At 37.7% G+C, this 14,982-nt stretch overlaps 2 protein-coding genes across 6 annotated transcripts in view; one reads left to right on the plus strand and one right to left on the minus strand.

The window, feature by feature from the left end:
• LOC129258834 (sperm-associated antigen 17-like) overlaps window positions 1-14,982 on the plus strand; it is a 58,726-nt gene that overhangs the window by 23,132 nt on the left and 20,612 nt on the right. For 4 of the 5 annotated variants that reach the window (XM_064098615.1, XM_064098620.1, XM_064098614.1 and 1 more), the window contains 7 exons: window positions 5,062-5,226; window positions 6,261-6,372; window positions 9,780-9,983; window positions 10,938-11,060; window positions 13,122-13,309; window positions 14,019-14,151; window positions 14,728-14,909. In XM_064098615.1, the coding sequence (XP_063954685.1) occupies window positions 5,062-5,226; window positions 6,261-6,372; window positions 9,780-9,983; window positions 10,938-11,060; window positions 13,122-13,309; window positions 14,019-14,151; window positions 14,728-14,909 (1,107 nt within the window). The remainder of the gene's footprint in view (window positions 1-5,061; window positions 5,227-6,260; window positions 6,373-9,779; window positions 9,984-10,937; window positions 11,061-13,121; window positions 13,310-14,018; window positions 14,152-14,727; window positions 14,910-14,982) is intronic. The other variant, XM_064098616.1, reaches the window with a different exon arrangement.
• LOC135153892 (uncharacterized) lies at window positions 6,830-8,375 on the minus strand. The gene has a single exon (XM_064098621.1). It carries the CDS (start codon window positions 8,147-8,149, stop codon window positions 6,914-6,916), a length of 1,236 nt encoding a protein of 411 aa, XP_063954691.1. The 5' UTR covers window positions 8,150-8,375; the 3' UTR covers window positions 6,830-6,913.

Raw genomic sequence — 14,982 nt, forward strand, 5'->3', positions numbered from 1 at the left:
TAATTTTAAAAGAAATGTATAATTACAGAGTGTTTATGAAGATCAGAAAAATTACTGAAAAATACCTTAGTTTCCTTTTAAAGTGCGGTCCCACATGTCGTTTCCTGTGTTAGCTACACAAGGAAATGCATGTGGTAATGAAGTGAATATAATTTCAAACAAGCCTAAATCATTATAATGAAAATTTATTGTTCTAAATAAGCATTCTTGCATATGGGTCATTCCATGGGGTTGGGGCAAAAATTGTGACATCAGGGTCAAAAAATAGAAATGTAATAAATGAAAAGTTTTTTTTCTTTTATGTTTCATGGGACAATTCTTCAACTAAATCCACTTACAGGCATTTCATACCACCCTGCATATTTGAGTAAATTGCGAAACAAGATTTGGCAAAATACCACCGTTACACGGACATCATTTATCATCCTTACTTAGACTATACTCTCCTACTGTCAAAATAAAAGGGTTGATCTCAATTCCTCTTAATAAATATTTTGCTAACAACATTTTTAGTCAATTTATTCCACATTTTCCAACATGGCATATATATTTTGAAAGATTTAGCATCAATAAATGGAACTTGATGCTCTGTGTGTATACCAGTGCCATGTTCTGTGTCGTTCTTTTTTCTCACCAGTCAAGAAAATTCAATTTATGATGGCATGTAGAACTAAATAGTTGACAGAAGTCATGCCTCAACAGAATGGAATATTCTTTTTGGAAAAACTCAACTACTCTTTCTGGCCTAACCTTCTATTTTTGGTGTTACCACCGTTACATGGACATCATGTCTCTGTAACAGAGGTATAATTTGAAGCATTGTAAGTTAAGGTCCATTAATGGTCATCACATACCAAATTACACTTTCTGCCTTCAATTATTTGCACAAGATCAATTGATTATATTAGAAAAAAAACATTTTGCATGTCAAATTATTTGCAAATAAAAGAAATTTAAATTAGAGTTTAAACAAAGAAAAATTTACAAAATTATTGACAAATTATGTGTCGTTCTTTTTTCTCACCAGTCAAGAAAATTCAATTTATGATGGCATGTAGAACTAAATAGTTGAGAGAAGTCATGCCTCAACAGAATGGAATATTCTCTTTGGAAAAACTCAACTACTCTCTCTGGCCTAACCTTCTATTTTTGTTTGGTGTTACCACCGTTACATGGACATCATGTCTCTGTAACAGAGGTATAATTTGAAGCATTGTAAGTTAAGATCCATTAATGGTCATTACATACCAAATTACCCTTTCTGCCTTAGAATATTTGCACAAGTTCAATTGATTACACTAGAAGAAAAACATTTTGCATGTCAAATTCTTTGCAAGTAAAAGCACTTTAAATTAGAGTTTAAACAAGGAAAAATGTACAAAATTATTCAATATTGACATTTAAAATCATACTAATCCTCAAGGTTCCACTTCCGTCTGTCTCTGGAAACATTTATGTTTCTTTCTAAAGGGGAAAAAACGAAACAGTGCTATCTTACGATCTCCAAATCTTTTATTACTATGAAATATCTCCTTCAAGATATTACTTTCAAATGTAGATACCTCTGTTACACGGACATCATGTCCTTGTAATGGTCATATTGAATAGCATTACTTGAATATTTGACATATTTTTCTAGTATCAACACACTAAATGCAAGTTAACTCATCTTACTCAAGTGTAGAAATACAACATCTACAAGCAAGCTTCTGTAATTCATATCAATGAACAGGTAAAATGTTTTTTTTATTCATACACAATTATAACATTTTTTGATACCTTTGATACAATATTCAGGTAAAAAATATGTAGGGAAAAGGTACTAGTTTAGTTCTTCTAAGCTATGGTTTTTCAAGACAAAACAAGACAAAGTTGGCATAGACAGGGACAACGCATTTATACCTTACACATATAAACTTGTTCAATTTGTTAGCTCTAATTTGTTTTACCTCAGTTACATGGACATCATGTCCTCAAAATGGTAGTGTAGAAGTGACATTAATTAAAATATAATCATGTCATCACTGGAACTTACATACATTAGATAAAACATTAAGTTTCAACATGCGAAAAGGACAATTGTAAAGTACTTAGTGGACAAATTAAATTTAAAAAACTCACCACCTTTATATCTTCTGTTTTTTAACAGAGTTGTAAGCAAGAAAGTAAAATGTACTAAGCTATTCTAATGTTCAAAAATAAAACTGCAAGAACTCTTCAGTAAACTTCTTACTGGCAAATGCAAAAAAATGTATTACACTGTACACTAAACCTGACTATTAAAATTAACATGCAATATTTCTCTCTTCATTCAGGTTACAAGTTTATGAACTTCAAGAAGACTGGTGACCCAATAAGAAAGTTTGGAAGAGGATTCTGTCAATGTCACAAAGTGGATGGAGGTAGAATTGTGCCTCGCCATCAGGCCAGGAGTACAGGTCACCAGATTGACACTTCATGTACTGAAGATATACATTTTCACCTTGAACAGAGGCTACCTGTAGTTGAGAAAAATAGTATTTGGAAGTTTGACTATATTTTTTAAGCAATAAGCAAATATTTTTTATATTATATCAAATCATTTAGTTATTTATGTCTTGACATTTTCTCATTAAAGGGGGTGGATTACTAGGGACAATGAATCTGATCTGTTCTTGCAAAATACACAGGAACCTTCACTTTGTATTTTTTCATAGCAAATAGAATTCATCATTTCATAGTTCATAAATTAAATATAAAGTTACGTTTTATAGAAGGTTTTTGTATTTGTGTTGTTGTGTTCTACTTTGTTTTCACAATACAATTACTTGCCCATTACCTTTTCATAAATTATCTGTACTTCAATTTCATTTCTCAATGGATTAATTTAATCTAATTCTATTCTGCATTCTAATCAAGGGTGGTTATCTAGACAATTCCATTTAGTTTTTTATGACCATCTTATTTAATTTTCATCGCTGAAGTTTAATTGTTCAAGCAATTACATAATATATGTATGTTCTATTGGAATTAAATGAATTAATGGAATTCAAATCTGCAATTTACCTTCTGATACAGCAAATAAACTCTTGTGAAAAAAACTTGATTGTGTCACATTTTCTTTTGTTCACTTGTACATGTTTTAAAAATCTCATTATATTGCAATAAAAAAAAATCACATTGAAAACAATCACACAGTTTTGCTTTCTGATAAAACGAACCCCCCCCCCTTCTCCTTACAATTTAATATATAGACATCAAAATACAAAATATTGAAAAAATATTGAGAGAAAAAAAGAATGTGCTGAAAAGTATAACATTCAACAAGATGAAAAGTTTTGGGAAGGTTAGGCCTACAGCCAAGAATGACTAGTAATTGGATTATGGCCATGCTTCATCATACACAAAGCACATGTACTATGTGTAGGGGGTAGTAACAGAAAAATTATTTTGCCCCCCCCCCCCCTTTCGGATTGGGATCAGCTGACAAGTAAAAAAAAAAAAAAAAAAAAAAAAAAAAAAAAAAAAAAAAAAAAAATGGGGGGGGGGGGCCTGCCTCCCCCGTGGCGCTGCCACTGGTTCTAAACTCTCATTTTTGGGGGGAAATTCAAATTTGATCATCAGGTCTTTGATACCCATATTACGTAGAATCAGTAGGAGCCAATTTAAACAAGGCGAGAAAGCCGCGAGATTTTGTACCAAATCTGAGATGTCAGCATGATCATCAGCGGTTTTGAGTATCCATTGGCCTATTGAAATAACATATTTCGGTGTTTAAAAAAATCAACTAAATTGCGATTGAATCATGTCAGCTAACATTCAAAACATGTTTGCATGGAATCACAGTAATAAAAACATTATTTCTTTGGGGCCGTTTAGCAAATCTGGAACAAACACGGCGATGTCTCAATCACATATTTCACTTACACGAAAAGATACATGTGGGACTGTAGTAAAAGATTATGGAAAATTAGCGAGATTTTTCAAACTTAAAAACACTTTCTGCATGATAATATAGTTTCACATTTTTAAGATAAGGTTTAACTGATTTAAAAATACGAGTATCGGGATAAATCTCCGTACTTACGTCGCTTTGAAAGGGAAAACATCGTGGAGATCCAATCCACCGTTACACGGACATTGCAGGAAGATTCCCAATTGCAATGCTGCAAAACACCCGATATCATAGCCGTTCATGTGCACGTGGATTTCGGCTAACATCCCGTCCGTCTGATACAACGACGGTCTCTTCTCCGGTCTCTCCTTTATACATACGCGATGAAATGTGATCCACCGTTACAAATTTGGCCCGGACATCGCCCAAAACATCGGCGAACTTCGATTAATTTACATGACATTAACATTGGTTTTCAAAGCTAATCTTTTGATGAAAAGTTGCTTACTGCCTGCCCTTTATTTCTGACACATAACTTTGGAAAGAATGATTTCTGACTTTTAGTTATTTACCACTTTACCGCCGTTACAGAAAAAAATAAACGCGGACATCGCATGTAACGGTGGTATGCGATGTTGTAGGAATGATTTATGATATGAAGCCTCTTTTCATTTGCTATCCCATTACTGTTTTGTTATTAAACAAATGTTGCTTTATCAATCATGGCCATTTGAATTTGACTAAGTTTATCTTTTAATTAGATATCTTCAACTGAAAATTACCATTTTGGATGTCACACTTGGTACCCAAAAAAAGAGTCTGGACATCATCATTTAAAGTCTCACCATCAAAAATACTTGAGGTTCAACATTTTTATTTCTGCATCAAGTAATTGCTTACATAACTGCCTTCCAACAAAACCACATTGCAACATCCAAACGCCAAACACATTTTCAGGATAAAGCCAACAATTCATAGGGAACACAAAAAAGTGCTGTTGCCCCAACCCCGTGGAATGACCCATATGATAAACATGTCAGTATTATTTCCAACCATTTTCTATCAAATTTAGAATTGTATACCAGATAACTAACTTAGCTGTAAAATAGATTTAGATTTAATTCTTGTTACTGTCATGTTGTTATTTCTATTATTTTTATTTTTTCTTTTCTTTTGCATTTGTTTAGGGTGAGACTGATGAGAAGAAAGACAAGAAGCCTGGCTCTGCGGGTAAGGATGGAAGTGGGCGTGGCAGCCGGAAGGGGGATAAAGACAAGAAAGAGGCGGCACCTGCTGAACCCCAGGAGGAGGCCCCGCCCGAAACCCCCAAGGAACCGGAGAGAGTTTACCCGGTGAGTTTTGAAATCGAAATGTAGCCAAATGGAGGGAGGTAGAATAAATTGAATGTTATATTGTTAATATGTCATCATAAGCCAAGGCCTTGAAATATTTTGCAATTAATGTATCTTGTGGACGTACCCGTAGGTCCCATGACGAAAACCTTTCATTTGAAAACACTATACCCCAGTTTCCCTCAATCAATTCTCTTCTCCAAGTACGACAAACCATAACTGCCCCAAGCAAGCAATTTAAGTATCAAAACACCTGTTTCTTGACCTCGGTCCGAAGATAACACAACAGCCCGAGCAAAGCATGCCGTCATTTTAATTCACTTACTTTCCTTATTTCGAGGTCGATTTTCTTCGTTCGAACTTGAAAATGGACTAACATTGGATTTCTGAATACAATATGCATTTGAAAACGTGATTAAATATCGAATACAATAATTTCATTCCGAAGGTCCTACTACAGGCAGAGAAGTCTTACGTAATAGCACAGCTGTTGTTTATCATTTCGTCCTTGGCTCAACGCTCATAATCTGGCCTGTGGAGGTAAAATTGAGACAGCGGGGATTACCTGGCCTAGCGGGATTGATCAGGCGGGTGTTTCATAAAGCTGTTCGTAAATAAAGAGCGACTGGTGATCCTGTCTTGCGGTAAATGGTACACACCATTGGCGAAGATCTAGCGCGCGAGAAAGGATCACCAGTCGTTCTTAAAGTCGCTCTTAACTTACGAGCAGCTTTATGAAACGGCCCCCTGGGCTTGGAAATGATTTTGGGATTTACAAACGCAAAATGGGGTATAGAACCGCAGTTTGCAATCTGAACTGCGGTCTTTCTCCAAACGGGGGTTTGACGTAATGCTACATATTTTCATATGCTCATATATTATCATGACATGGAATGAACTTAGAGTACTCAAATTCTTGCTTTAATATATTATGTGAACAAGTTTTCACCAATAATACAGGTCTCTTGTTTGGTAGAATGTATTTGCTTTTTATTTTCTGAAAATTATTGTATATTCTTTCTTTTTATCATCAGTTTGTTGGATATGACATGGGTAACAGCATTATTCAAGCTAATGGTAACACAACCACCCTGTTTCCAACTGATGGGGGTCAGATCCGCACTGAGCATACACAGTTTATTAACGGTAAGTTGTAAAGTTCATCCTATATTCGCTTGAACTGTATCAGGCAGACTTGATTTGAGAATCAACATGAATGAGGCTTTTACAGACACCTGTTTTGCAAGTCATGGTTTGCTTTCCAATATTTATATGCCATGTTAGGAAGAATATTGTAAAGTGTAGTAGGTTTCACGGTACACCATGTATTCTTTCTTGGGCATATGTTGGTCCTGAAAAGGACCACCCAATCTCGACGTTTCGACAAGTGTGTTCTTGTCGTCCTCAGGAGAATGAGCAAAGTTTGTAAAAGCAGGCCTTATATACTCTGTCGAAGTGCCGTATGCACGGTATCTCGCAGGGTACATGTCTCTGATTGGCTAGATAGGTCACATGACATCCACATATGCGGACGTGGGTGACAACACACAAATTGGGCGCGCAAAACCAGCGACGACCGGAAATTGCTGTCAGTTATCATTCCCGCTAGGATTAGCATGAATGACAAAAGTCACCACTTCCGCCCATACACTGCAGTGCTCACACGTGTGTGGAACGTCCGGGTAGGCTAATTAGGCAAATTAGCCTCTTTGTCTAGAACGGTAAGCCAGATATTGCTGAGTTGGAGGCCGCTGTCTTGAGGAACAGTGTTATGTTCCTCAATCTCCAACGCTTCTCTGACTCTCCGTTGATACCAGTAGGGGACACGGGTGACTAGTCTACTCTCATCCCAAAGAATCCGGTGATCATGCGTATGGGCATGATCGATGATTGCAGATTTTTCCCTCTCGTCTCTCCTACCATGGGCCTTGTGTTCCTTAATCCGAGTGTTGAAGGAACGACCCGTCTCTCCGATGTAAACTTTACCGCATTCACAAGGAATTCGGTAAACTCCAGGGAGGTCCTTGGAGTTGCGCTTGTCCTTATGTGTAGTGAGGGCAGATTGAAGCTTATTTGAGGAACTATGACGAACCTCAATGTCGGCTTCTCTCAAAATCCTCTGAATTTTGTGAGAGGCTGCTCCCAGATATGGAAGAACGACTCTCGCCTTGGGTTGTCCTGCACGAGGGTTTCGCGAGGGGGGAAGCTCAGTGCAGATCTTATGTGAGGGGTAGTTGTTACATTTCAAAACACGTTTGATATGCTCAAGCTCACCTCTCAGGTGGATCTGGTCACTAACCTCATGCGCTCGTTTGACTAACGTCTTGTTGATGGATCTCAGCACTGATGGGTGGTGGAATGAACGATAGTTCAAGTACCGATCAGTGTGAGTAGGTTTCCGATAAACCTGATGGGATAGGGATCCCTGTGCCGTCCTCGTAATCTTTGTATCAAGAAAGGGGATAGACCCCTCATTCTCCATTTCCATGGTGAACTTGATACACTCGTGTTGAGAGTTGAGGTGCTGTAAGAAATTGCTAGTTTCCTCAGCACCGTGTTGCCAAACCACAAAAGTGTCGTCCACATATCTAAGCCACACTTTGGGTTTGTGGGTTGCTGACTGGAGAGCCGTCTCCTCGAAATGTTCCATGAACATGTTGGCTACCACTGGGGACAGGGGAGACCCCATGGCAGCCCCTTCCGTTTGCCTGTAGAATGTGTCTCTCCATCTGAAAGAGGTGGAATTGAGGCACATCTCAAGCAGGTCATGGATCTCTAGAGGAGACAACTGTGTCCTGTCAGGGAGAGTTCTGTCAAATTTCAATCTCTCAAGGATGATGGCGCAAGCATCCTTAACTGGTACACTTGTGAACAATGACTCAACATCAAAGCTGATGAGGAGGTCATTGTTAGAGACGTTCATCTGACAGATCTGCTCAACGAAATGTTTAGAGTTTCTCACGTGATGCACGCCCTGACCAACAAGAGGCTGTAAGATGTAAGTCAAATGCTGAGCCAGTGCGTACGTGGGAGATCCTCTAGTAGACACAATAGGTCTGAGTGGAGTGTCTGGTTTATGAATCTTCGGTTGCCCAAAGATTATGGGACATAGACCAGACGAGCTCCGGAGTTGTCGGTAAATGGGTCTAGACAAGACATCCTTCCTCTGGAGAGAGAGGAGCTTATCATTAACCCTAAGAATATTGTAGTAAAAATACACTCTATTGAGCTACTCTTAAGGTGACCAAACACTCAAAATGTGGCAAAATGTGCCACGTCGGAGTTGAACATTTGTGTTTTGATCCATTCATAGAGCACTTCATTTATTTCTTGTCATTTTGGTGATTACCAGAAGGTTATAAAACATGCATTTAATGGTTTGTTGCATTATAATTGACAAATCCAATTATCTTGAAACGGTTTCTTCCACACCAGATGATTTCTTTAAAATGGAAATGAACGTGAAATAAATTAATATTTCAAATAAATACTTGTCACAAATGAGTAAATGAACAGAACTGAAAACAACGTGGAGTACCGTATTCCAGGAAACAAAATGAGGATTTTATAAGCACCTCCTTTCCTAATCATGGTTGACTTGCTAATTTTTTCATACCGTTCAGAAAGAGTATTGTAGTTAAACTGCACTCTATTGGGCTTCTCTTTAGTTGAACAAAATATTCAAAATGGGACAAAATATATCTGAATTGTTTGGGCAAAACATTTGAGTTTTGACCCATTCATTCAGAACTGCATTTTTTCTGTCACTTTGGTGATTACCTTGCATTTAATGTTTCTTTGCATTACAATTGACGAATCAAATTATTTTGAAACAGTTTCTTCCACACTTAAGTCTCAAACGAGATGATTTCTATAAAATGGAAATGAACATGAATTAAATTGATATTTCAAATTATTACTTGTCACAAATGAGTAAATGAAAACAATGAGGAGTACCGTATTTCATGAAACAAAATGAGGCTTTTACATTTTCTAAATCATGGTTGACTTTCTAATTTTTCCATACCGTTCAGAAAGAATATTGTAGTAAAACTACACTCTCTTGGGCTTCTCTTTAGTGGACCACATATTCAAAATGTGACAAAATATATCTTTTGATCAATTCATACAGCACTGCAATATATTATTTCTTGTTTTTTGGTGATTACCAAAAGGCTTTAAAACATGCAATGTTTCTTTGCATTATAATCAACAATTCCAATTATTTTGAAACAGTTTCTTCCAAACTTTAATCTCAAACCAGATGATTTTTTAATCAAAATGAAATGAAATAAATTAATGTTTCAAATAAATCCTTGTCACCTTGTCGCAAATGAGTATAAAGTGAACGTAACTGAAAACAATGGGGAGTATTTCATGAAACAAATGACCAGTGATTTCCACCGATTTCTGTAATAAGCTGCTGAAATCCTTGCATCTGATTGGCTCAGAACAAATTAATCAATGAAATTCACTGACATTTTGCTTCATGATGAAACACATCCCACATGTTCTGTGTTCATGTACATATTTGTATATTCACACCTGTTCAGGCGCCAAGTCGGTGAAGACGTCCGTTCTAAAGGATGGCCACGTGTTCGTCGTCCACCTCCTAGATCCGCGTGACAAGGAGGAGGTGGAAGGGGGCGGGGTAGAGGAGAAATCCCCCCAGGAGACTGGAGGAGAGAGTAACAAGGAGAATGTGACGGAGAAAGCCGATGAGGAGACGCAGGAGAAAGATGAAAAGGCTGACGATGGTAAGACCTGAAAACAAAGATATGCCATCCGTTGATTTTTGTAGTATGTTTTGTTGTTGATTTTTTGCAAGAAACCTCTGCAGGTTTCATTGGAATTACTGTTTTCCAAATGGTAATACTATATATTTATTATTGCATGATAGGGGGAAAAACATCACATAAAAAAAAAAGCCAGGCCAAGGCAGGTCTATTTCACAAAGAGATACATCTATGGGTACTTTGCCATTATAGCAACTACCATGGTAACAGGGCTCAGCAGCTAATCACAATCAAGATTTCCATGGTTATTAAGTAATGACAAAGTTACCATACATGTAGCTTTAAGTCTTCATAAAACGGCTCCCTGGACTGCTTGACCCCTTTAACCCACTTTAACCCACCTTATTTCCTCCCCTACTTACTTACTGCCTGTTATGCCTCCTGGCATGTAGGGCAGCAACAAAGGATCTCCACTCCTGGCGGTTCTGGGCCTTCTTCCGGACACTCCCCCAGGTCATGTTCATTGACTTCATCTCCTCCTCAACAGTGAGACATGGTCTTACAAAGAATTATGATTGATTCAATCAATCGTGACTCTATGGAAATCCATCAGTGTCATAATTTTTTCTACAGGAAATTTTCAAAATGTCCTTTTTAAACAAAGGAGAACACACAAAATTGTCAAAAAATCAATTAATTTATGGATATACATTCACATCTAGATTTTTTTTTTAAACGAACATGCATTTTATATGTTGACTTTGCTGGCTTTCCATAGTTGTGATTGATTGGATCAATTGCAACTCTTTGTAAGACGGAGCCCAGGTGGTTTGGGTCTCCCTCTCTTTCTTCTTCCTTCTGGTGTCCAATGCAAGGCTACTCTTGAAATGCTGTCCTTCTCTCCTCTCTTTTCCTCCCCTGGCGTCCTGCAAATTAATGATGCCAAGTTTATTACATCCTTGTTTTAATCGACAGAAGGAAAGAAAAAGAAGAAAGACCTGCCCCTCTCCAGCTTTGGCTCCTTCACTGCGAACCTGAATGATGGGATGGTTCTCTCGTTCAGTAATCATGGCATCGAGGGAAAGACCAAGAAAGCAGGTAGGATAACGAAACTACAATGGCCCGAATTCACAAAGGTGGTTTTGAAAACCCACGGTTGAATCCATGGTTTATGCAGATTTCCTGTATAAATTACGCTTAATTTAGCGCGTATTGGGCGCCTGTATAAAACATGTCCAATGCTGATGCGCGCTTTTGTCACAGTGCGCCAAGATGACGCCTGATACCATAGTAAGATACCCTATTTTATTCATGAGTCCACTGTTTGAAGAGTGGACTCATGAATAAAATAGCGTGGATAACCACGACAACAGGCGTCGATTTGGCGCACTGTGATAAAAGCGTGCATCAGCATTGGACATTTTTTAATATACGCAGTAAATAAGCATAATTTATACAGAAAATCTGCATAAACCATGGACTCAATCGTGGGTTTTCAAAACCACCTTTGTAAATTCGAGCCATAGTGATCATGAATTGGTAAAGGTCAAAACCAAACATCATTTTTCCAATTTGCAGGATATAAGCCTGGGGCCTGTTGCATAAAATTTTTGCCATTAAAAAAAACTCTGGCAAACAAAATAATGCAATTAAATAAATAATAAATAAATAATGAATAATATAGGATTTGTATATTGCACGTATCCACCTTGCTAGGTGCTCAAGGTGCTCCTATATTACTCCGGCTAAGCTAGTCTACCGATTCTGGTGCGCACAGCTTTTTGAGGAATTACTTCCTGCCGGTACCCATTTACCTCACCTGGGTCGAGTGCAGCGCAGCACAGTGTGGATAAATTTCTTGCTGAAGAAAAACACGCCATTGACAATAACACATTGCAAAACTCTGGCCGAAAAAACTGCCAAAGTTTTTCTTTTATGCAACAGGTGATTCGCAGTGAACAAAGCTATGCAAACTGGACAAAATTTACTGTTTTGTGGCAATTTGTAGAATTCTAAATGAACAAAATTCAACTTTTTTCAAAAGGGCTACAAAACAGCTCTGAAAATTGGACTGAATATGGCTATACAATGACAAGTTGCCCGCTGTGGTTATGTTTAACATAATTTCTATTTGTGACCTGCCACCCCAAAACCAACAATAAATCGACCAAAATGAATATTGAGATTTTTATTGAGCTTGAAAATTCACTTCCTAAGCTTGTCTTTCCGTTGATGCCCACAATCAAAGTGTTGATTATTATGGCAAAGTTGAAGCTTTACAACGATATATAATATGTTAAAATTGACCAATACTAATCATTACGAGTACTTGATTGAATGTACAGGAAATTCATCAAGAGCTTAAAAAATAAGGAGAAAACAAGGTTTGAAGTTTGGGCTTCACTCAAGCATGAGATGTGCATACTGTGTAATTTCAGTGAAACTTCCAAGCAGTCTGAAAAAGTAGTGTCCAAGAAACTCTCATATCTTTTCTTCATGACTTCAAATTTTCACAGTATGAAGAAGAAGAATCGCTCTTTCAGATAAGCTTTTTTTGAAAATAATTTTTGGTTTTTGGAGACTAAATTACTATTTTGGCTATTTACAGAGAACCTTACCTGGTGACTTATTGGTCGTTTTGGGGTGGTAGGTCCCATTTGTGGTAACAATCATAAACATAATTTTTAGAGAGTTCTACAAATGAATATAGTGTTTCTACATGACATGTGTCAATAAAAATATTGTTTCAGAAGAAAAAGAGTAGTTGCTGAGATATTAGCCCAATAATCATATCATTCTGTTAGATTGACAGTCCTTTTATCGGCGCAGTTACATGTACATGTGAATAGTACATGAACCCATGTGTTTGGGGATTTTCAGTATACTGGGGTTGTGGGGTTTTAGTCTCGATTTGATTTCTTCACGGTGTTTTGTTCATGTAACTGTCAGTACTTACCAGAATGATATCTTTGATTGCAAGGTAATGACTAAACATGGTTTGAAGAAGTGCTCTGAAATTGATTGCCCATTGCTTTGACTCTATCCTCGCCAGCTTTAATTCTCTCCGGCCTTTCTAATTGGCTAATTCTTGTCTCTAATCTTGTCGTACGATATAGATATGATATTTTTTCAATTATTCCTATACCTGATCATGTTTAGCTGAAAAGAAGGAGATTGAAGTGTTCATTCCCCCAGCCCCGTCACCCACCCCACCCCCATTGGCCCCCTCCCCCAAGGGCAAACGAGGAGGGTCAGGAAAGAAGGGTAAGCAGCAACAACAACAACAGCAACAACAAGCGGAAGCAGAGAGACAAGCCCAACTTCTGGCCGAACAACAACAGAAAGAGGTTAGTTCATTATTCGGTATAACTTTGTTTCCAGTTTCAGAGTCTTGTGTCAGCTCCCGCTCCTGCATCCGTGAATCATCATATCTGGTAGTTTTCCAGAGGTCATTAAAGACATTTTCTCTTTAATAGGTAATAACTTGTGCTTTATGTATGCAGTCTTAAAAATGGACATACTGAAGCTTTTTGATATGCACTCATCCGAGTAAAATCGTCAATGGGGCCTAGACCACCCAATCTCGCGGATCTGATTTGATCTTTACTGTGAAATAGAATAGTTGATACCTTAACACAGGTATCCCAGCCATGGCGTAATTTCCTTCAGCAAGAAATTGATCCAAGATGTGCTGCACTCAACCCAGATGGGTACCTGGTAGGAATTTATTCCTTGAAATGCAGTGCACATAACAGCTGCTTTGCTAAAGCTAGCCACTGCTTTAATGTAGAGCACTTGGAAACTTCTGATAATGTAAGTGTTAAGTGCCTTTTAAGCATTTATAATTATTAGTATTATTATTATATAACATGGACATCTAAATATTTCAATTTTTATTTCCACTTTAGAAAAAAAAAAAATATACAAATCAATACAATATTCAATTCATTTCAATACTAGTATAGTGGGGTATCATAAAAATCACAACTGATGGCTTTAAAATTTTAAATGGACCCAATCTGATGGAATTACCCAGTTTGCATCATTGTATTTCAGGAGGAGGAGAGACGTAAGAGGGAGCTGGAAGCGGAAGAGGCAGCAGCTGAGCCTGAGATCCCTCCGTTCCAGCAGCTTTTTGTCTCGTGTCCCGATGGTCTCCGTGTGTCCTACATGCAGGAACCTACTGAAGGTAGGGAACCCTAGGTCCATTTTCAACGTTACGGTTTTAAGTATGGAAAGCCATTCGTGACACAAATCTCTGACAGTGCATGTTTGATTTATTAGCTCATCTGCCAATCATGGCTCTGTAACACAAAGATTAGCGATCAATCGCTAAATAAACTGACCAATCAAGATCAATTTTACCCACGCATTTGACTCAATATACTGACCAGGAACCAATCAGAAGTGTTCTTTTATATTTGCTATTCATCGCTAAGCTGTGTTGCCTAGATTATTATAACTGTCTGTGAATGATCATAACTGAATAAGTTTTCTTTGCCATTATAATATAATACAAGAGCCCAGTGAAATTTTTTTAAACATACAATTTTTACAAAATTTTCGACTTCCAATATTTAAAAAAAGTTAAACTGAACTTCGAATACCAGCCTCAGTCTTTTTGTGAGTGCTTCCATTCAGATATTGGGTGATTTCAAGTAAGATATGTACCGTCTAAGTTATCAAACCTTCTTTGATGCAACAGAGCAATGTAGTAGTTTTACTGCGACTTGTCCCTGTAACCTTTCTGATTCTTTATTTTCAGAAGACGAGGTCAGAGATCCGAACGTCCCTGGGCGGCTCCTGATCAGACAGAGTTACTTGACCAAGAACAGCAGTGGTCAACCGTGCGAGGCCCCACGAGAGAACCCAGCCATGCAGGAGATTTCCAGGCTCGTGACAAGCGAGGGCAGTGTTATCAAGATGATGAGAGACGGCAGCACGCAGGTATGTGTTCAGGGCCCTGTCTTACAAAGGAAATCCATCAGTGTCATAATTTTGTCTACAGGAAATTTGCAAA

This window comes from Lytechinus pictus, chromosome 4 (genome assembly GCF_037042905.1).
Source record: "Lytechinus pictus isolate F3 Inbred chromosome 4, Lp3.0, whole genome shotgun sequence".
Lineage (NCBI taxonomy): Eukaryota > Metazoa > Echinodermata > Echinoidea > Temnopleuroida > Toxopneustidae > Lytechinus > Lytechinus pictus.